The sequence below is a fragment of the Teleopsis dalmanni genome, chromosome 2 (assembly GCF_002237135.1).
Source record: "Teleopsis dalmanni isolate 2A chromosome 2, ASM223713v2, whole genome shotgun sequence".
Lineage (NCBI taxonomy): Eukaryota > Metazoa > Arthropoda > Insecta > Diptera > Diopsidae > Teleopsis > Teleopsis dalmanni.
The window spans coordinates 30500752-30525429 of record NC_051847.1 but is presented as its reverse complement, the minus strand read 5'-3'; the positions used below and the strand labels follow the sequence as shown (position 1 = coordinate 30525429).

Genomic DNA, 24678 nt, shown 5'->3' with positions numbered 1-24678 from the left:
CATCAATGTTTATATTATAGAGAAAAGGTTTATATCCATTTGCTTTTTGTAGGAGAGCACCACGCATCTAAATTGTTGTAAAATAGAAAAAATGTTAATTATTGAAATAAACCTTCGAAAGAACTTGCCGTAACATTTGTAACTGGCAATTGTAATAGTTTTGCTCTTATCGACCCGTATTTATAAGTGCGATTTACAGACTTTAAGTGACAATAATCAAATTCAATAAAATTCTTGTCAAAGGATTCACATACTAAATTAGTGAACTCAATATGAGAGGAAACCTGTCGGAGAAATAATTTATAATTTTTTATTTTTACGTATATTATATTAAACATATTTACCTTTGTAAAAAGAAATAAAAAACATACAGCACTATTTATTAAAATCTGTCCTGAATGCATTTTTACAGCTGCAATCGACAGAGTTTGTGTCCTTAAAACTGAAGAAGTGAAGATTAAAACTGAAAATTGAAGACACCCGCCTCTAGAGTGACTGAGAGTCGTTCCAATATTAACTGAAATAAGCTCTCAAAACTGTTAATAAATGAAATTTTTTGTAGTTTAATTATAATTTTTTTTTGAATAACCAATTAATGAACCACTATATGAGATTATTTGCAATTTATGAAAAATTATTTGTGAATTTGTGGTTGAGTATGGCAATTTTTATTCTAATGCATGAGCAATGATGTATGAAAATTATCTTGACTACAATCGATACTTTTAATACCATTTATTTTTAAAATAAAAACAAAATTCGACAGTTATTTTGATTTAAAAATGCATATTAGCTATTTTTAGTACCAACATTTCAAACGCTTTTAAAATCTTAATTATTATATGTTATCCAAAATTTTAATTTATATTGACTTATTATTCTAATAGCTTTTAATAATAAAGCTATTGTGTGTGTGTTTACAAAGTATATAAAAATTTACACAGGCCAATACTTCTGTCTGACAATATTCATAAAATTACAAAAGGACTTCTCTTCTCCTTACTAAAATAGAACTGAGAAGAGACCAAGAGACTTCTCTTCTCACTAAAATAGATCTGAGGTTGCTGACAAGTTACTTGAGAAGACAACTGAACCTTTGCCAAGTAAATGATACAGAGATCAGTGTCATTTAAGTAATATCGCAATTAGCAGTGGCCCGTAAAGTAATCAGTCGAAGTCTTAAAGTCTGCCCTATTCGAAATTATTTTACTTGATATTCTCTTCGCTGGGATAAGAATTCGGTTTGCATGGTGTTGATCTACACTACTAAGCTACTACTCTGCATATTTTTTCTGCTTCCATTTTCTGATGATACCATTTAAGTGGTTTTTTTATGGGCTAGACAAAGGTTCAGTGTGAAATAAGGACATATTCTTCTCTCTTTTAGCTAGGTAATAAATTTATTTATTGCTTTCACGTCCTTAATGCCTTTGAATCCACTTTAGCATAACACTATTTAAGTTCCCTAACGTAATGATCAGGTTTAGGCCAACATTCACTCTTTTCGAGGTTATCGTTATAGATTGAAAGTGTTTTAAAGCTGGTCGATTATCGGAGAGTATATAAATGTAGGTTTCTTTTATCTTCTAACGAGAATATTTCTTAGCACATAATGTAAATCCATCCATCCATCCATCCATCCATCCATCCATCCATACATCCATCCATCCATCCATCCATCCATCCATCCATACATCCATCCATCCATCCATCCATCCATCCATCCATCCATCCATCCATCCATCTATTCTTTTGCCTAAAAAATGGTTTGGTAGGAACTAACTGAATTAAATTATTTCAATAATTCCTTTCCCTGTTCTATCGTCTTTTTGTGCTGACCTATTTATTGTCTAATGTTAAGCATTTTTCGAGTTAGTGCATCTGAACGCTTTTACACTTTGATAGCGGAAGGGATTCTGCAGAGTCCCACCTATCTCAATGACTAGTTTGTGTATTCCTCATAAGCTTTGTGATTATTCAATGACTAATCTAAGATCTGCGTACCGCCCCGTACGGTTAGTGATTATTTTGATATAAAGTAGTGCTAAGTAGGGCAACCTGTCGGTTTTCGCATATAGCTTCAACTCTGTCCCTTATATATATTTTTGACCGGAGCTATTCTAAGGTCTCTTAGCATGTTATTCGTGCAGATGTACCATGGCACTTTGAAGAGTCTTCGGAGAGTCTGATTTTTAGCATCTGTGAAACAAATTTGTAACTCAGTTTTGAAACTAGTAGAATTTATTCTCTAATCGTCACGGTCGTTAATAGTGAATTAGAAATTTCTACAGCAGACCAGTTTTGAGGACCAGTTTTGCTTTTTTTTGCAATGTCTTTGCATTGTGGGTTCATTGTGTTTGATAGTTCCTACTTATTATTAGATATTCACTCTACTACTGATATCTAATATTTTAATTGACTTAGCTTAGGTTTTAGGAAAATCTGAAATAGATTCCAGTTATTGATTCACCACACTGACTTAGCCTTCCTGTTAATAAATATATTCTCTCCTTATGGTTTTTGCTATTTCATTTTAAGTGACTTAGGTTACGCAAACTAAGTTAGATTCTACTTGTTCTACCTGCGGATCTATTGAGTTTCCCTTGTTAACAATTTTTCTTGGTTTTACTTACTAAACAATCATTATCACTAAAACCAACTCTTCATCAAATAAGTTTAAAGAATCTGCACAAAAATTTTAATAAATCATATTGAAGCTAAACATATATTTGTAAATCAATCGCCAGGTAATCTCTTGATAATCATTAAAGTCGAAAGTACTCGACATTTTTTTCAGCACTCATAGTAGGATGAAGTTTGAAGTATTCCTCAAACTAAAAATGTATATTAAAAATATTTTTAATGTATTCAATTAAAGGCGGTACATATATGAGATTAAAAATATTGCAAGAGTCAATAATGTTAATAATAATAAATATAAATATTTTTGTAATTTTTTTTTTTTATATGGAATGACTGATTCTTTCTGTGCCAAGTGCAGTTACATTCTCAATGCGTCACTTTTCACGACTTCAACGAACTTCCACAGAAATCTTACAATGAAAAGTTAAACTCTTGAAGCTATGAAAGCCGACAAAGTTAAATAATTCTAGATACAAATATTTATATATGTACGAGTATAGATAAATACGGAACTTTCATTCATCACTTTATTATATTTGTTTGTTGTGAAGTTTACTTTAAGAAAGAAATCCGTAATATTTGTAATGATAATGTAAAGTAGAGCAGATGGAAAAAATTAACAAAATATTTATGAAAACACTGTAAATATTATCTATATTTCAACATTCTTGTATTTTGATACTCCTATATATTCTGGATACGGCCAGTACTCAATTTTTCTTCTCAAATAAAAATTTAAACACAGTGGGAGATGTTAATCCCCAATAATATTTATAATCCATTTGGATTATAATTTCATTTTAAATTAATTTGGCAATAAAAGTTAATCAAAGTTTGAAATATGAATTTTTTAATGAAATATGAGCTTAAGTTAATCTTAAAGGCTAGTAAATACTCTTACAAAAATATTTCTGTAAGCCTACAAATGTTATTTAAGTAAAGTCCAATTTTATATTAAGCTTTTTCAATTATGGTCCTTTTGGTCCTTCTTATAAAACTAAGTATTTAACTCATGGAAACAAAACAAGGTTTCGAATATTTAAACTCCTATTTAGCTAATATATTTTATAATTGAAACTGAGTATTTAATCCCGGAAAGAAGAATAAGTTCCTGAATACAATTCCTAAATAAGACCCATTTGACTAAAATATTCCTTAACTAAAACTACGTATTTAATCACTGGAACTACGTATGTTTACAGATAAGTTCCAAAGAAATATAGTTCTAAACCATTTGACAAAACTAGTACTTAACTAAAACAGTGTATCCATATTACTCATATTATTCATCATGTTCCCACTGCAGCTAAGCCTACTTATGTTAATGAAATCAAGATTTAGTCATTTCCATTGGCTTATCTTGATTTATGCATGTGAAATAGCTTGTTTTACATGCACTAGTCGTACTTCCTAAGTATTATTTATGAAAGCGTTTAAAAAAGTTAACTAAAACGTCTGAGTACATTATCTTTCAATTATTTGATGAAGATTTCCAATTAAAAAATCGATCGGCTGCTTATGTTTAACGACCATTCGTTATCAATAAATATTTAGAAGTCGGATTCCTCCAATTATACAAACAGAAGTGGAGGCAATACTGCACTTAATGATAAAAAATGCGTTCCTCCCTTGCTCTCCTAATAGAAGTAGCTCTCTGTAAATAAATAAATTAAAATTAAATGAAACTGATCTTCTTTCTCCTTGATTAATTTTTAGTGGATCTCGACGCAAATAAAAAATAAGAACGATTTATTTTTCTCTTATTTTAGAAAAGAAGGTCTCAGTAAAACAAATTTATTAAAATTAAATGGAAGTGTGCTGTTTCTTATTTGATTTATTTTTAATGGCAAATAAAAGTCACTTGAAAATAAAAAAAAGATCTTTTCCTAAGTAGGTCTCGAAAAAACTAATTTATTAAGATTAAAGAGAAGTGTGGCCCTTCTTCGTTGATACATTTTTATTAGGTCTCGGTCCTTGTCAATAAAAAAAAATCTGTTGTCATTGGGTCACGGTAAAACGATATCCAATATGTGAGCAATCTTTCCGAGTATTACCTTATATTCGACAGAATAAGACTTTACATTACTAAGCAAGCTGACAGTGAAAAATGTAGCTAAGTTTAGTTAGAAAGCGGTTTAAAATTAAATGGTTTAAGAAAAACAAGAACTCATCTACTGTCTAGTTGCAGAAGTTCTAAATGAACAACACTTATAGATAGTGAAGGCGGTTCTTTAAGTAATTTAATTAAAGTGAGGGTATCTTTGTGATCTTTGGGCCCACTTAAGCTCGTTGATTCATTACATTGCTATGTTAGCCTCGATAAATTAGCAAGTAATAATTTTGAAACTTCTTCTACTAGTTATGTGGATGAGGTTTCTTCTAATTTGTAAAAGTGCTGAAATATATTTTTCAGTATAAATACAGGGTTGCGGATGAAAATTGAAACAAACAAACCGTTCTAACTGTCAAACCAATAATGACAGAAAGCACGAAATTCATTTGATAGTTTTAGCCTTAACGAATTACGTTTCCTCTACCTCTGTCTCCTGAGGTAAAAAATCGAAAGTTATTTTTTCTCTTCTTTTTTATGTAAGCAAGTCTTTTTCTAAATAATTTTTAGTATAACCTTGAAAATCCTCACACGAGTGCAATTCCTTAATCTTAAAAACACTTCATATGTTATTCTCATTCCCGCAAAATCAACAATTTTACAATAATTGAAGACATTATTTAGGAAGATTTAATCCATTAATCACAACGTTTATTGGCGGCCTTCGTCCTTCGTATTAATTTAACATCAAAGCGCGATGTTTCCTTAATGGTGTGAACATGTAGCGAAAACAAATTGCACAGCCACCCGCATTCGCACCCGCACCCGCACTCGCAATCGCACTCGGTGAGCAACAAGCTGTAGTCTAAAAAGTGAAATTTTTATTTTTTATGGATTGGTTCTTTCAGCCAAGTTAATAGGCAATGAGTACCTAAAACAATGCGATGATGATCTGCACCCCGCAATGCAAAGCAGAAGTGCACGCGTTGCATTGTCTCGTTCAAAGGACATCGAATGCAACCCATCGAATGCAAGAAAAGCATCATCGAATGGTGTCGAATCCAGTGCCAACTGCATTCTGAAACACTTTTGCGATTCTGCAATGCAGCAGTTGGCAGACGACTGCCATCAGAGTCAATGTGGCAATGTGGCGTGAGCGGTATAAGAGCGATACTGACAAAACTGCAACTGCACAGCGGGTGGCGTTTGAATAATAGGCCAACAACTGCAGCCGGGACATAGTGCAGCAGTTGATGCTGCAGCTGATAGATGCCAAAAGCCGAAACCGAAACTGAAACTGATGTTCAGGTTAATTTTTTTTGTATTTTTATTGTTGTTGTTATTGTTATTGTTATTGCTTGTGCTATAGCCGCAGTGGAAGCGCTTCTGACTCGTTCAAGTGTTCGGTTGTCATTAGCGCCGTACTTCGTAGTTGTGGAGAAATTGCGCCAGCGCCATATCAAAGCTTTCGATCAAATTGCCTATCATATTGCTCAGGTACACATATGTGCTCTTATGTCCGCGTACGAGTATAATATGCTCGCTCCAGACTTTTTGTTAGCTGCAGAGGAGAGCTGAGTTTGGTGAGGGAAGAGTATTGTTTGGGAGTCTGTTGAAAAATTCATTTTAATAACCCGCGTAAAATACCACAATAAATAATGACAATTATGAATTGTTCGCAATCGCATTGGCGTTGGCCTCATCTCTTCAGTTTGCGGCTGGTGGTGCCTTATCTGCTATTAAATAGTCAAATAGGCGAATAGGCGCCCGGCATGATCATTGCGACTTGGCGTGGCGCATTCAGTCATGGGCTGCAGTGGTGACTGGCTCATTAATTTGTTGTTTATCGCACCTTGTTAAAAAGGCATGAATGTGAGTATAAAAACGTCAGCTGTGGTTTCCTTGTTTTGTCTTTTTCTACAACAACAATAGAGTTTGTTTCTTATCTCAGAAATTCCTTTGGTTTTAAACGAGTTTCAGTTTCTTTCTGAGAATTTCTCGAATAACACATAAATTTCATAATTAATATTAAATTAATTTTATTATGGCTTTTAATTGGTTTCAAGTGCTCAGCATGTATCTGAGTTTGGAAACGTAAATGCAAGTTATTGATTCATCCAAGCTTAACAGCGAAACTAGGATATCATGTTGTGAAAACATTGACAAGTGAGCAATGACAAACGAATCTGAGTAATCAACAAAACTTTAGAGATTAAAATAGATGGATTATATAGAAACACATAGTTTTATTATGATTCACTATTATTCTACAAAAAACGTTTCAGTCCAAGGTGCTTTAAGGATTGTTGACACTGTGCGTTGGAATTAATCTAATTCGATTACGGTTATTAAAGAAAGGTTTCAGTATCTTGTGCTTTAGAGATTCTTAATAATGTGCATTAAAATCATTTCAATTTGGAATTGCAATTCCATTTCATTTCAATTTATTCCATTTCAGTAGATACGGTATTTTATTTTAATTGTAGTATAGAATCTAATATGAAATTTATTTTATGAAGACCCTACTTTTATTAATTATATAAAAGGAATGGATGTAAAAAAAAATCAATTAATTTAATCAAATTTTAGATGCGTAGTGCTGATTCGCTGAATCATATATAAACTTATTAGATACAAAGCGATATCATATGAGAATCTTTAAAAGCATGTAGTGACAAAACACATTACCTTCGCAAGTGGCACGCAAATCTTACGAGATAATACAGAACAACATCAGAGATGAAGTTCAGCTGCTAAAAAGTGACAACTGCAAAGATTTTTGTTCGAGTTTTCGTAAAAACTGGATAGAAACAGTGGAACTGCTCTAGCGTTTCCTTTATCTCCGGTTTCCTATATTTTCTGTAATCATCGTACTTATTCATGTGCAGTTTATGAGCTTGCGTTGCAACCATGCAGAGTCCTCTTAATATGTATACTATCCAGACCTATAGTTCTTTGGATTGAAAGATAATACAGATATCTTTATACATGGTACCAGCGACTTTATAGGTACTTAAATCACATCACTTGAACCTCATCATCATGCGTTCATTTAGTTTTGTATAGGAATTTTGCTTTTTGATTCTCCTTATGAAAAGCACCTATTTTAGTAATATTGTCAATTAGTCCATTTGTTGAAACCTAAGTTTTCGCCGGTGTTCCTGAGTCAGCTTTTAAGTACCTAAACCAGAGTTTTACAAAATTTTGTTGGACGAAAAAAAATTAGTTTTAGTTAAGCAGTAATTAATTTAATGATTCGTGATAAATAATATTTTTTTTATTACATATGATTTAAGTCTAATTAGTTTAAATAAATACAGCTCATAAATTTGATAAACATTTAATGATATTTAAGTATTCACAAATATTTTTTTTTAATTACAACTAATCTCATTGATCTTTTCAATACATGATTTTTGAAAAATACCATAATTAATCATCAATAATTGTAATTATAATTACTTTCAATATTTTCCACGAATTTTTTTAAATTTATTTTTCAGTTATATTTAACAAAGTTTAGTGATCACACAATTTTCAAAAATCCATTTATTTATCTGAATATAAGAATGTAATATCAATGATTGTTTTCAACGCTATAAGTCTTTGCTGGCTAATCGGCCATCAGTCTCCAGTCTCCATTATGTATAGGCTATAAAGTATAACCAAATCATTAAGCCAATCTGAATGTATGGCTTTCACTTATATGGCAATGCCTGTTTGTCAAACGTAGAAATCCTGCAAAGAGCTCAACCTAAGATTTCAAGAATGATAAATGGTGCAGCCTGGTTTATCAAAAATGACAAGAAACATATATTTCGATTTGAAATTTCCGATGATTAAAGTCAAGTTCGACAGAATAAGCCAGAAATATGTTCCAAATCAGAAAATCATGTGAGTCCGCTACCTAGACCTCTTGCTAATTTGATAAATTCTTCAAGACTGAAACGGAATGATAGATCAGCCATCCTGCTTTCCTGCTGAGTATGCTGTTTAATTCAACTTATGGGTCATGATATCTAGTAAATAAGCCCTTGCTACTTATATAGAGGCTTGTAAAAATAATTTACAAATAATATTTACATTTCATTGTAGTATATATATTTAAAGTAATTTGTAATAAATTGTTATTAGTTTTTAAGATTCTAAAACTTACTCTTAAGCTTTAATTAAAGCGATTCATTAAGACATACTTAATTATTTACTGCTGTCCTTCTCTCCTAGTAGAGCATGGGGCCTCCACATTGACACATTGTTAATTAAAAAAAAATATTGTTATCAAGGATATTTTTTTCATTGGTCATGATCAAAAGATGATATTTTCAACAAAATATATATGATGCCTTGAATGGCAGCTCTGTTTGATATAGCTTGATTTATTATAGATACCGTGTTTCAAATTTCTTAACGGTTTTACCTTTAGTGTAGTTTGATGAACGATTTTTCTTCTTATAATCTTCAATTACTATAGAATCATCATTCTTGTAGTAAGTTTCCACAATTTTGTTCAGGTTCAGCGGTTGTTCAACAATACATATTGTGAACGTAGAAACCTTATATGAAACCTTATATGATGCGTTGGTTGACAGTTCTAAGTCAGACATATAGTATGCTCTACATGTTCAGACATATAGTACTGATAGGATGCTGCAGAATTTGGACTAAAGAACAGATAACACTGTGTATACTATATACTATATGTATATTAAATATACGAAAGACTTATTGAAATTACGGAATAATAAATAGTTATAAATTTTTTATTCAATGAATATCTCATAGATTGTATGTGATTAGTAATAAAAATTTCATATAATTGTCATATATGAAAAATATGCCAGCTAAAAAGGTAGATTGAAGTGATGATAATTTTTTGCACAATTAGTTTGTGAAAAATTATAGTAAAAATAGCTAATAATATTCACATATTCACAAAAATTCATTCCATAAATATAGTTAATCTCAAAAGTCAATCGTATATGAATTTTGTGATTAAGAGTGACATGAATTGATTTTTTGAAACCTCATTCAGTTTATATAGCAGTGATCTGTAGCAAAGTCGTCTAATTTATATATCCGCATACCTTCAAAGAGGAATTAAGAACACAATACCGTGTTCTAGTATAGTTTATAAAAATGCGATCTATAGAAATTTTATTAATAATTTTTATATTTCTTTTCTTGTTTTTAGTTAAGGTAAGAAGTTTATTATTTTCAAATAAAGTTAATATATTAAAAAGTATCTCTCTCACAGGTTTCTTCTTATGTTGAATTCACTAATTTAGTATGTATAGCCGTTGATAAAGATTATGTCGAATTTGATTATTGTTACTTAAAGTCAGTTAATCGCACCTACAAATACGGGTCCATGAGAGCGAAGTTTCTCAAATTACCAATTACACAAATAGTGGTATGTTTTATATATTATTCTAATTTTTTAAATTTTCCAATAAAAAAACACAGTACATTTTTTCAGTTTAATTATGCATTGTTCAAACGCGAAAATGGCTATAAACCTTTTTTGTATAACATATCAGTTGACGTTTGTAGGTTTCTAAAATCGCCATACAATCCAGTAACTAAGTTCTTCTATAACTCATTTAAGGATCATTCTAATATTAATCATTCTTGTCCCTTTAATGTGAGTATATTTAAATATTATTATATTATAGAGCAAATGATATAAATTCATATTTTTAGCACGATTTTATTGTGGAGAAACTTGATACAAAGACTGTAACCGATAAATTATCACGTCTACCAATACCAGTCGGACAATATGCTATGTCTGCAGCATGGTATATCTACAAAATCCACCGCGCGGATGTTACATTGCACTTTAAAATAGTTAATTAAAATAAAGTAAACAATATAACTATTTCAATATGTACTACAGAAATATTAATATTATTTTAACAGATAATATTATTATATATATATTCAGAACAATATGCTCTAACCACATACTAGTTAAATGGACCTGATCATTTTGTTAGAAAACCAACAAGTGCTACGATTAAACCAACATGATACATCGAGTAAGAATAATTGGACCTGGGATTTGATTAAAATCCAGTTAAACCAAACAATATATTTTTTTGAGTGTATAATATTATATCTATTAATATAAATATTCAATAGAATACGAACGCTGTGCAAAACATGGTTTCATCAAGTCGTCAAAACACCTTAAAAAAAATTGTATTTAAGATATTTCAATTATTATCGATCGATATTGATCGATATTATCGATGTATCCAAGATTTTATCAACAATAGTACGATCTACTACGGACACAGATATATGTTGAAAAGTAACAAGACCAAAAGATCTGTATACTATCCTCTTCATTCACTCAATCCTCTCAAAATTAGTTAATACTTCAATTCTAAAAATTATCGAAACTCTGCAAAAAGTGTTGGGTAGTGCAGAAGGTTTTGAGCACGTTCTATCAGGGAGTGTTATGAACATTAGGGATTTTAGGAGAACCATTCAATTTAATCTTTTAGTTATTGAGAATTGTAGCACATTGTAAGAAACACTAATCAAATAATAAACAGCATGTCCAATCCAAAAATATAAGTCGACCCTCAGCTATAATATTATTTTGTAAAAACAATTGTATTTAATTTATAAATTCTCTGATATTGCTGGTATTTGTACGATATACGTTAGCTGTAGACACTAAGTCATAGATAAAATAATTGTAGTTATTTTATAAATTTACTGATATTAGTAGTGCTAGTGCGATATGTGTTAGCTATAGGTTGCAGTGGAAGATAACTTCCATGTACCTCAATTAGCGATTTGTCGTCGTTTTGCTAAAGCTATAGGAATAGCTATAGTTATAGCTACTAAGCCAAGGAAATTGCATTTATCTATCTAATATAGTTAACATTAAGTTACTGTAACCGCATAAATATATATATATATATATTCTATAAATATACATTATAGTATATTATTGAATATGCAAACATTTGATATTCCTATTTAGATTTTCCAAAAAGAAATTTATCCAAAAGCAATTATGTTGATACAACTATATGCCATGGCGCCTACAATGCATACGAGTATTATATCTTCAGACTTATTTACAATCTAGTACATATAACATATTTACTAAATGAATAAATTTCTAAAAAACGTATATATATTTGTTTATAAGATATATTCATCCTAATCTTCATAGCTTTTTCTGTTAAGTAATTTTCCACTAGCAAAACTGTGTGTTGTGTTGCTGACCTTTGTTAAACAAATTATGATTTTATGTTAATTAAATAATTTTCATACACAAATATTAGTTTAATAATTTAAACTTAAAATTCAGACGCCATTTTCGCAAAGTATCTTTTCATTTTTTTTCTCTTAAGTTTGTATTAAGCCAACCCAATAGCAATAAAGACAACGACAGCAGATGGTAGATATCACAGGTTTTGACTCGAAAGTAAATTACAAAGTTTACTTTTCAGATTTGTTACGAAACTGTCAGTGAAAATATTATAATTACTTTTTTTCTAATTTACACTGAAAAAAAAAGTATTTTTTATATCATTATATTGCATTTATGCAGCACTTAAAAGTTTTAACAGAGCAAAATTCTATATGTAGTAATCACAGTAAATAAATAGTGAAGCCATACAAATTTATTAATATTTATTATATGCTTATAGTAGGTTTTTTTACTAATTTTGTAAAGTCTGCAAGCATAGTTTTTTATGCAGTTTTCTGCTAATAAAAACATATTGGCTCTCAAGTTGAAAATTTTTACATACCAGATATTGGGTCCATTTTTTGTTAGTAGTCATTTGTATTATCAATGTAAATGCTCTATATACTGGTTAACGCATGATGGCGTGTATAGGTTTAGTTGATGTAATCAATATATACAATGTTCTTTCCTTGAAAATTCAATATTTAAAGAAGTAAGCTATGTAAAATGACTGATCCTATTAACCTGGACTATCAAACAGTGATTAAAAACATGCAAAAGATGTGCGTAGTCAACAGGTTAGTACAAGAATGTACTAATGATCTCACGAAAATGAGGTCAAAGTCATGTGGGTTAAAGGACACATCGGTATTGAAAAAGCATATAAACTTGCCAAGCAAGGATTCTGCGTTCCCAAGCCAAGAATACCATTGGATCGATATGTGACTACCTTCACTTCATCTTAGCTGTTAGAGAGAGCCTATCTCCAGGTTAAACTCATAATGCCAAAACCGATGGTCAGTGAAGCGATAAAGGTTCTTAGCTATGCGCGAATTACCCTAAGTTGCCTGATCTCATTAAACACTGGACATGGAAATTTCAAGTGTCACTTCAAATAGATATTACTTGTTGAGACACTTGCAGACTCTGTCTAGGAGAAATAGAGACAGCGCTACATATATTATACGTAAGTCCAGCACTGGTAAGCAGGAGGATGACAGTTAGTAGGATGATTAGTTAGTACAAGCTAAATAAGCTGGTTGTACTAACAAAATCTGTAGTTAAGTGAACGGAAGCTATTTTGGATTCAACTTAATAATGATATCCGAGAGTTGGAGGATGAAAAAGGCCACAACGTTAACACGGTATTCAAATTGACTTTATATAGCACAATTTAGTAGAGAGATAAGAATAGTTTACGGGACTGATAGGACGCTCACTAATAGAGGCAAAGGAATTAACTATCGAAATAAAGTTTATCATTTCAAATATATATGTGCCAAGGATTTATAATTTTTTTCATAATCACAACAGGAGCATAAAGTTCAAAATCTTTTTAGTATTATCTAATTTGTGATATAGATTTCAACGCGTTGAACGATTTTCTAGTTATCAGTATATCGGCAATCAATCACACCCCTATAATCTGAATATTTCATGTGAAAATTATTTGGAATGTTGACATATCTATTAAAAAGTTTTTCCTTCTTTCTGTTAAAAACTTAAAATATTTTTCTGAGTGCACAGAGTAGTGCACATGTTGCACTGACAAGAGCTTTCAGTAGACTTGCGAAATCTAGCAGTAACGCGCTATATTGACCGAAAATAGTTAAAGTATCTGACAAAGTACATCTCTTCGTTGCTATACAATACCAGACAATTATTCATTGTATGAATATATATATATATATGAATGTGTATATAATAAATTAAGTATTTTACTTGAAGTTAATTTACAATCGCCAAGTCATAAATACAAACTGCGAAATGCATAATCAGTTATTAGAAAAACATTTAGCAAATTAACATAAATAAATATTGGGAAATGTTTTCATTATAATTTTTATATTTTACTTACAATTTTCATTAGGATTTTCACATAAATTTAACAGTTTGTACTTAACTTATAATTACTTCCATTGTTAATTATTTTAGTCGCCAGTAGAGATATACACCAGATTTAAATTCACACTCTTCAACAAAATATTTGAAAATATGGATAGCTGAGCGGATAGTGTTTTGGATAGCGTTGAGATATACCTACAGATGCTTAAAATTAAAACTTAGAAAAGATATAGTATTTCTTTAATTATTTAAATATGGCAATAGTGTTTATCTAATAAGCGCAAAATCTATTTTCAATAATAAAGATATCAATACTCTTTCATTCATCTTATTTCATACTTTTTTTTACGAATTACGATTGGCATAGAATGAAAACCCGAAGTTCTTAGTTCCATTTTTGCCCTAAGTTTTTAGTTCTCTTTTAGGATAATGGATTTTTGACGAAATACAGTTGGTATAGAATGAAAACCCGAAGTTCTTAGTTCCATTTTAGCCCTAAGTTTTGAGTTCTCCTTTAGGATAATGGATGTTTGACTAAATACGGTTTGCATAGAATGAAAACCCGAAGTTTCTAGTTTCTTTTTTGCTCTTAGTTCTTAGTTGCCTTACGGGATAATGGACTTTTTACAGAATACGATTGGCTTAAAATGAAAACTCGAAGCTCTTAGTTCTTTTTAGCCCCAAGTTTTTAGTTTCCTTTTGGGATAATTAAATTTTCATGACAGGGATATAATTTTCGTTTTATTCAATTCTTTAAATGAAAGAAAGTATTTGCGATGTTCATTAAATCTATTTATAAGATTTATCATCATTATCATTTGGGTCTATGTCTTCAAGAGAGTTTTTGTCTGTATGTTTGTCTCCAAACTAGATCAGTAATTCTTAACTCAAACCATAATGCTGCCTGAAAATATAGAAACCATTAAAATATTCACTGAGTTGTAAAAGTCCCGATATCATCACTCCCAAATAATATTATCGCTAAAAGTTAGTAACTATCAAAAGCTACAGCCAGTACCGGTTACCGGATAATAGCTAATATAGTGAACTGATTCTCGCACTGGCGTTAGAGAAACATTGAGCTACACAACTTCATATTTCTACCGAGAATATTAGACATTTATATAGCAAACCACTTGCTTTAATCGCCATTAGAGGCAACGCTTGTCAGTAATCGCATTTCCAGTACTACTAAGATATACACACGCTATAGTTACAATGAACTTCTAAATCAATTTAATAATGTCATCTTACTGAAGTTATCTCAAATGTTTAATACAATCTAGAAATGTTCATTAGTTGATCATCACATTTTTGTATTGTTTAACCTAGGGTATACGAAGAAGAAGCGATGGAGGGGTTCCAAAAATGAGGTTCTGAAACCATTCGTCATAACCAAATACCATACCATACGTTCACCATACCTCTAAGGGATTTTACAAATAGACCCTTACTGGCTGTCGCAACAACAAGACGAAATGATCGTGTGAAAAGAATTTCGTTAGTTAATCAGTAACAACATTCTGGGTTGTCGCTATTATGCTATCTTAACTGTCTACAAGATTGACATAGTTTATTTAGGTTTGGGTTTAAATAGTAATCGTTGCTAGTCCCACTTTAAGTTAAGCACATTTAAAATAAAATTGAAGATATTTCTCAATTATAAAATGTTATGAATATGGAATCCGTATATTCACAAAATAATCTAAATGGAATGAAAATAATGTCTCCAATATAATTGTAAATAAAACTGTTGAGAACAAAATTAATATTATTTATAAAAGAACTTAAAAATCCATAAGTTATATGCTCTCAACAGTCACAATAAAATTCTGGCTATACTACTGAATAAAGGCAAAATAAAAGTCTTTACTTCCATTATATGTTCTCCACAACCATGATTAAATTCTGGTAATCTTATTGAACTGAAGCATTAGATATAACTTTTGAGTTGAATGGACAGGTCGTTTTAACTCAACTAACTAAAGTCAAAAAATATTCTCAAAGAACTTCATAATTAGTTTATAAGTATTTTTATATAATCTTATTATTTTGATATACGTTATGAGTAGGTTTAGATAGATGGCGCTGTGATCTGTAGTGACCATAGATCTACTAAATACTTTCGCTGCATTTATGGTATATTATATTGAAATAAAAACAACTGAATTGTAATATAAAAAATTTCCTCTGATATCTGTAAAATTTTTATTATCAATGAGTTAATATAATAAAATTTGATATCCCAATATTCACTTGTAAATTCGATAACTGCAATTAATTTTACAACATCGAAAATCAGCGAGGGTCGCTATTGTAATGATAGCCGTCAGCCGTTAATAACAACGATTTTGTCCTACCAACGATGCATTGCATTACAAATCACCGCTCAAATAAAAAGAAAAAAACAGAAAAAAAAAGAAAAAAATTATTGACAGTAAATCGGAAAAGTGTTTGTCCAACCATTGACGTACGTTCCCAGTAAAAAGTGCATATCATGATCGTAAATGCATAAATTTAATTACTCGAAAAGCTGCGATATGACAAAATATAAAATATTCAAGATGCAAGAGGCATGAAATGGGGTTACGATAAAAAGGCCACACTTATTGTTAGTTTAAATATGGAGAAATGTGTCTTGTACTGCTAACGCCACTACTGACGTCATCACTTTCATATTGATCAGCTAAAAAGCAATTAACCACTAAATCGCATTCCGAAAGTATATTTCATGTTTACTCCAGACAGCGCCTATACGAAATATATTACAATATGTATTTCTGTTTATAGATAGTCCGCATTGTTGAAATTCGCTTATATGGACGTCAGTAGCGGCAATTTATCTTTGAAGCTCCTCCAAGCAGTGATTAGGGTTTATGTCTTTATTTCGACTTTGTAATAAAATGCGAATGGACATTGTACCAAGTACAGCGTCAGTGTTTGTCCAATCATTGGGTTTTACATTATTTAAATTGGCAAGAATTTCATCATCTTCTCGCTGGTATTACCCTTAACATTTGGAGTTCAAATCTTAGTTTAACTAAAGCCAGTGAATACAAAGTATCTCGTTGAAGCAAAATGTAATCAGAGACTAGCAATTTGCTTTGTTGATTTGGTATATGCATTTTGAGTGGGCGTGTTTGAAGAGAAGCCAAGTCTTGCATGCTATTATAGCACATTCCCTTGGTCAGTTCGGTGGTTTTGATGTTAATTCGCTAACTACTTTGATGGATCATTTACAACAATCAAAGTAACATCCCATTAAAATAAAAAAGAATTTAAGTTTAACATATTATAGTCCTATTGATTTGGAGAACATTGCACTCATGATTACTCAAGTTATTAGAGTATTATATCACATTAAAGTATCTGTACGAATAGGTAATGTACCAATATAATTTGCAGATCAGCTCCCTATTAAGATATCATATAATAATATGGGATATAACTCAGAAAAATATTTAAAATTATTTTTTAAAAATAAGATAATATAGTTAACCATCTGAGAAATGGTATAATTTTCAGGTGAAGTTTGCACTAAGATATTAAAAAAAAATAAAGAGCATATATTGTTTACGAAATTCTAAGCTGGCGAGCTATCTCTTTTAAAATAAGACAATCATCACGACAATCCAAAATTGTTCGAACTTTTTGATCATTTTATTGGCTGATGACTCAAAGAGTTCCGGAACCAAACATATTTTCGACTATCTCCCATTCTTCCAAAGTTCTAAGCTGATGAGCTATCTCTTTTATATTAAAACAATCAACACGACAATCCAAAATTGTTTAAACTTTTTAATAGCTTTATTAGTAGATGAACCGCAGAATCAAACATATTTTCGACGATCTCCCAACTCATTTCTAAACAAAACTGGTGATAATTTGATGTACATAATATTGTATTACCAAACAGGACGGTCGAAGAAACAACACTAAATACTCCTATTGTGCCTAGTGTTTAGGCTTGTCCAGAATCAAGCTTAAGTTTTTGGGTGTCCCTTTCTTTAACACACTCAGTGATATTTCAAGCATAAGCAGTGACCGCAGACTCGCATTTATATTACTTTTTAAACTTTTCTTAAAGTCAAAGAATTTATTTTTGCATTTTAATTCAATTATGATGGCAGTGACTATTTTATTGAATAGAAACGATTGTATTCGAAACCTCTCTGGACTCAATTTTTGAAAAATTGGGATCATATCAGAAGAAAAAAAACAGCAATAAAAATTTATCTAGATTTTAAGTTGGGATTATTTTATTTAAAGTTTAGAGGACAATATTTTTAAGAGAAATTTCAAGAGTTTGACCCTTGGTACTTGTAATCTCAAAAAATAATTTACGAATAATTAAATATAAGAGATAATTCCAAGATGACTGATGAGGCGTATTTGGCAATACTCGAAATAGCTATATGGTCTGCCAAAAATTCAATTAATAAAAAATAATCAAAATGTTTGTTGTTGCAATTCACTACTGTTCGATAAAAAAACCCCTCTATTGAGAGTTTAATATTTTTATATTAAGAATTTACTTTCTGTCGCCGAAACGGACGTTTAAATTCAAATTAATAACTATAATGATAAAATTTTATTTATTTCTAACTCTTTTAATATATAAAAATAATATCTTTTCTAATATATAAAAGCAATATCTATTATATTTATTGGCATAGCAATTCTTAGCAAAGATTACTTAAGTTATAAATTGACTGATATGAAATTGCAAGGCAAGAGGCTGGTGTCCAAGTATACTTGTTCCTAAATACTGAGAAGATCGCAAAAATAATTTATGTAGCACATAACATCTACTTACCTGTCTTAAGTACTTTAACATGCACAGCTATTAAACCATTAAGATTTACTTAGCATGGAATTAGCGCAGCTCCATCCCCGACAGCAACAGCGGCAGTAGGAGCAGCGGCGGTTGCAATGTTGTGTCAATTAGGCTAATCACATAATGAAAACTTCTTTAGAGTATTTAGATAAGATTATGAAATCTTAAAATACGATTAAATAGTTAAGAGGCAACGATGCGGATTAAAAATGGCTTAAAAAATTAATTAAAAGATTTAAGCCAATAAACTGCTAACGAACTTTTTTCTCCAGCAACAAAAGTGCAAGCGGATTGTGCCCAACCAAGCGGCAGCAGGACGGACGGTGGTCGCTGCAATGGGCTGTCATAAAAATATACAAATATGACCATTATGACCATTATGAGAACCGGCAGCAAATAAAGTAGTGGAATGGGAAAAATAATAATTAAAAATAAAATAATTTTTAAATTTATTGAAAAACACTTCAGAACAGAGAGTACGAGCAACCATAAAACAAAAAAAAAAAATAAAAATAAAATATAAAAAAAAAATAAAAAAAAAAAAGATGGAACAGTGAACAGAGAATTTAAAGTAATAATAATACTTGACCTCAGTTGGTATGTAAATAAAGCTCTTGAATGCTATGCAAACACATTTGGATGCATCATTGGATGACGCCGCCAACAGGCGGATTCTTTGCATCTTACAGAATTGTTTTTTTCTTCTTCTATATATTCTATAGTCCACAGTTTTGTGTGACTTTTGTCTACTTTTTTCGAGATATTTTTTTTTATTGTATTTGGGCTTGAGTGCTCCCTAAATGCGTTTACTCGTACAAGGTTCCTACATACTCATCCGTGGCAGTTGCGTTCGGCAGTTTTTGAATTCTTTTGTCTTAGCTGGCATTCATCGGAATCACTGCGTTTACCGTTTCTGCTTGATGCTATTTTAGACTTCGATTTCAGTCAAATCAATACAGTTCGAACCACTCGATTCAATTTTGAGTCCATTCCGTAAGCGACATCATTCTTTAGAATTAATTTTTGTTTTTCTAAAATTGAATTTCAGTGCTTCTTTTCTTCCGACATACTTAACTCTGCTACTCCACTGGACTGTTTGCAGTTAGGGGCGCTGAAGCGAAAGAGTTCAGCTACACCTTTGGATTTTATTTCATTTTTTCATACATACATATAGTATGTTCATATCGGTTTTTGTTGTGATTTCATTTTATTTTCATTTTTGGAATTCATTCGTTTCCATGTAAATTAATCTGGGCTTAATTACTTTTTCGTTAAGTCGCATTTTGACGGCTGCAACCTGGTCAGCAACCTGGTTGCTTAGTCGTGCGTATGGCGCTAGAGCGTATGCGCCTAGAAACGTGTATGTAGTCCTTTGTTTTGGTCTTAGCTTCTGCCTTTCTCATTGCATATGAATATGCAATTGACTTGAATACACGTCTCAGTATTCACTCATACATAATATATACCAGAGCGATTTGTTTAAAATAATGAGTTTTTAAAAATAGATCCTTTTAGCATGTGAACTTCTAGACAGCGAACTGGTTTTAGGATCAATTTATATTCACACATTTTTCTCAATTGTTAGGAAAACAGACGTTGTTCTGCAAGGAACTTAAAATTACTTATTAGAGAATATCATAACCAGTTGAATGAAGCAATCAAAGTTGTTATATAGGTTAATATGTATGTATGTTTACGCATAAAATTATCTTTATAATTTAACGAGATACTCTAGAATCAAGAATAAACACATATTGTTATCCTAATGAATTATAGTTATTTTATATGAAAGATAAAATTTCATATAATTTTTAATTTCATATAATTTTACCTTATATCATTTCAACATTGCAGTAAAATTTTATATCTACTTAAAAAGCTAAAGAGTTTCCTTATCAGTTCAACTTATAATGTTTATAAGTAGTTTATGTTTTAAAATGCAATAAAATGTCCACTACTGAGAGTGCAACCAATACAATAAAAAAATTTACTCAAAAAAACAAAATACAGGGCACTCAATTTCAAAAACCTCACAAATAACTTAATATGTTACCGGGAGAAACAAAATCTAGTTAAACACTGGAGAGCCCAAACAAGAAGATTCTTTAATCCTGAACTCATCAAAGTTAACCCTGTCCTTAACCTTAGCAGAAACGATATCATACTCTAAACTAAACTGCTTACAGGACACTGTAGAGTCAATTACCACATGAAGAATATAGATATGATTCTGGTCGACTCTATTCATCCGAAGTGCTCGTGATAAAATACTTATATTTTACATACTTTCTTTTTATACTTAATACGGTTTCTTTAGCCCTAATGTATTTGTAATCAATATTCTTCCATACAAATTGATGTCTTCGGGGTAAGAAAAGAAAATTAATCAAGTAGTGTGTAAATATTTATATATACTTAAGCAACTGTTATATTAATCTTAACCTTAATTTAAGCCAAAGGAGTTCAAATCAAATTTTAGTTAAGAATAACTAAAAATCTCGTTATGAGAAATGAAATTAGTCTTTTTAAAATAAAAAAAAATTGTGAAGAAAATGTAGTGAAGAAAATCGGCCAACAGGTTGCGGCACAAGTACACGCACGCTGATCCTCCCACTTTTCTGTTAAGATTCCCGAGAATGGTGAGAAATTTTGAAGACTGCAAAGTTTAATTTCACTGTATGCAATGGACGGACTGTGCTAGTTAAATGTGCTTATGTTGTTGTTGTTAATCCAAGGTATTCATAATCTAAAATTTGTTTGGTAAGACCGACATGTGATGCCATACACTTATTCTATAGATTTTCGTTTCAATATTTTTTAATTTTTAATAAAATTGTTTTTTTTAAGTATATCGCAATATCAGCGATCTATTTATAAAAAATCCCAATGGATTACTTTTCTTAACCGCAATAAAGTTGCAATCAATCAAAATAATAAACCTCGCTTCTTTTACAGGGTTTCTCCAATATGCATGTTTAACGGCCTGAATTTCGTTATTTTGTATATTCATGATTCGAAAGGCCATTGCCATTACCTCTTCCCACTGATTTTCTGGTCTTCGGTGCCTTGTTGCCATATTTTTTATTTTCGGGATCCCTTTAAGGGTACTGTCATCCGACTTTCTCATCAGCAAAACTGTATACAAATTATATAAACTCAAACATAGTCATGGTTTCTAGTGTTTCTCCAATATGCGTGGTAAATAGTCTTAATTTCATTATTTCAGATATTTTTAATTCTCAAGTCTACTTTTATTGCATCGTTCCATTAATTTGGTGGTCTTCGGTGTCTTGCTACCACATTTTTGCTATTAAACATCCTTTAAAGATTGCTGTGATTTGACTTTCCGATAACACGACCAATTCATTGGTTATGTTTTGACAAAATAGATTATAGTCCTGTTATGCCTCTATATACTGCATTTTGATACTGCAAGGGAAGTACTGTCATTCGACTGTTTGATAACATCGCCATCGAATTCATAGGTTATGTTTTGACAATATGGATTATAGTCTTGTCGTTTCTTTAAGTTCCTCCTTTTGACCTTGCAAAGAGTACTGACATCTGATTTATTGATAAAATAATCAAGGCAATTCATACGTTATATTTTAAAAGAATGGATTGTAATCTTTTTGTTTTTCAAAGGACAACATTTTTGACCCTGTAAGAATTACTGTCATCTAACTTTTTGATAACCTGATTAAACCAATTCATACGTAACATTTTAACAAAATGGACTATTGTCTTGTTGTACCACTAGGTACTTCAGCCCGACACTGTAAAGAGAACTGATATGTACTCTTCAAAAATCAACCGACTATTCGATTACATGGCCAAGTTAATTCATACGTAATATTTTGACAAAAATGATTATAGTGTCGTTGTTCCTCTAGATACTCCGCCTTGACGTTGCCACGATTATTGCTGTTATCATTTTTGAGATATAAGGGTTCTCTAATCAATTTCAAAAAGAAATTAATTTTATAATAAATTTCTTAAGAAACTTTATGGTAGTCAGAAATCTTCTTTTGAATTTGGTTGAATATATACTTATTCGAACATATTATATTTTTTTTCAATATAATTATTATATAGTCTTTTTAGTACTATATTAAAAAGATTATTACATGTCGTTAACGTCAATATATTAAACTAAAAAGTATGCAGAGTAAAACAAGAACAATAACATTACTTAATCTAATCTAATATAGGCTCGCATAGATATTTGCGGATTACTTGTACTAGGCGGCTTTTTGCGAGTTATGATTGGGATTTTAAATGCTTTTAAATTATTAAATTAGTGAATAAGCCGCAACTAGATCTTTAACAACAACAATACTACAACCACAAAAACAATATCTACAGTAACAACCATTGCTTTATAAACAACTTACAACTGCTGTTACTTGTGCCAGTAATATCAGTAACAATATCAGTAGAAAATGCTTTGCTTTATGATGCAACACGGCATCTAGTAATACCAAATGATCAGCAACAACAATATAAACAACAGCTAACTCGACCAACAACATGATCACTAACAGCAGCAGCAACAACAATCACAATTACGCGCCCAGTGAAACCAGTTAAAAGTCCATTAAATTGGAAACGTTTCAGTTGTGTTAACGAAGAAGAAGAAGCCACAGCATCGCAGCATCAGAAACTCCAAACTCGATCAAAGCTCGTGATCAGCACTGATCGTGCGCTACACTTGCTGCAGTGTTGCACTGGCTGCACTTGCTGCAATGTTTTCTATTAGTTGTTGTTGTTGATATTGATGTTGTTGTTGTTGTTGCTGTTGTTACTTTTGTATTTGATTGTAATTACACGCGATCATAACAACAATTGCTGTCGTTGCTGTGGATGCTGCTGATGCTGTTGATGGTGTTGTAGTTGGTGTTGTTCGATGATGTTGCTGATCTTGCTGTGGTGTTGCTATTACAACTAGATGTGCACACCACCGCTTTGCGCTCTGTCTGTAATCGAATCTATCAATCTGCGAGATAAATCTTATTTTTTCTAATCTTGTTATCGATCGTTGGAATCCAATTGAAGCAAAAAGGCGTGTGCGCCTGCGCTTGAACTTGGGCGCGCGTGTACATATTTATACGCTATTTTATTCTTTTTTTTTGTGTTTTTTTTATGTATCTTTCTTTATAATTTTATTAGAAATTTCGTTTTATATGTAGTTTCTTAAGTATGCTAAGTTGTAAGCTGCACGTACGATCGCGTGGGTCTTTTGCAATGTGCCTATTTCATTCAATCGGTTAATCGATTGTACGATCGATTCGATCATTTCATAGCATCAGTCGCTATGTTCTTCTTGTTTATAGTGAAGGCGGGTTTTTCAGTTATTTACATGCAGTTATTATGTAAGTATGTGCTCTCTTACCGCGATCTACAAAGTAACAGACACACACAGACATATATATATATACACATACACAGACATAGAGGAACACATTTACACTTTAGAGCGCAACTAAATTTTCAATCTTATCTACTTAATGGTAAATTGGCATTTCCTCCGTTCTGGCCTTTTCATTTTGGTATCGATTAAGTGAGTGGAAAGAATTTCATTTAGATTTTTGAATTATTGAAATTATAGACTTTGTTGCTGTTTTGGAGTTAAAATTGTTGTTCAGCTTTTAAATTAAAGCGGAAAAATATCGTAAATAAGCACAGTAATTAGAATTCGGAAAATTAAATTTTAGAGAAAGATTCTGGAATTTTAGATAGTTTTAGACCAAAAGAGAATATTTGGTGGAGAAAGTTTATATTTAAAAATATTTGAAAGAAATACGAAAACGCAATTTATTTAAATTAGATTACTAGAGTAAGTCAGTCACTTAAATTATACCTTATCTTACT

At 31.0% G+C, this 24678-nt stretch overlaps 1 protein-coding gene across 1 annotated transcript; it reads left to right on the top strand.

Annotated features, from left to right (window-relative positions):
* Positions 1-8565: 8565 nt before the first annotated feature.
* LOC119674231 lies at positions 8566-23341 on the top strand. Its single transcript, XM_038085357.1, has 6 exons — positions 8566-8587; positions 9885-9889; positions 9948-10103; positions 10170-10334; positions 10394-10491; positions 23173-23341. The coding sequence occupies exons 1-6, from the start codon at positions 8566-8568 to the stop codon at positions 23339-23341; spliced, it is 615 nt and encodes a 204-aa protein (XP_037941285.1).
* The last annotated feature ends 1337 nt before the right edge of the window (positions 23342-24678 follow it).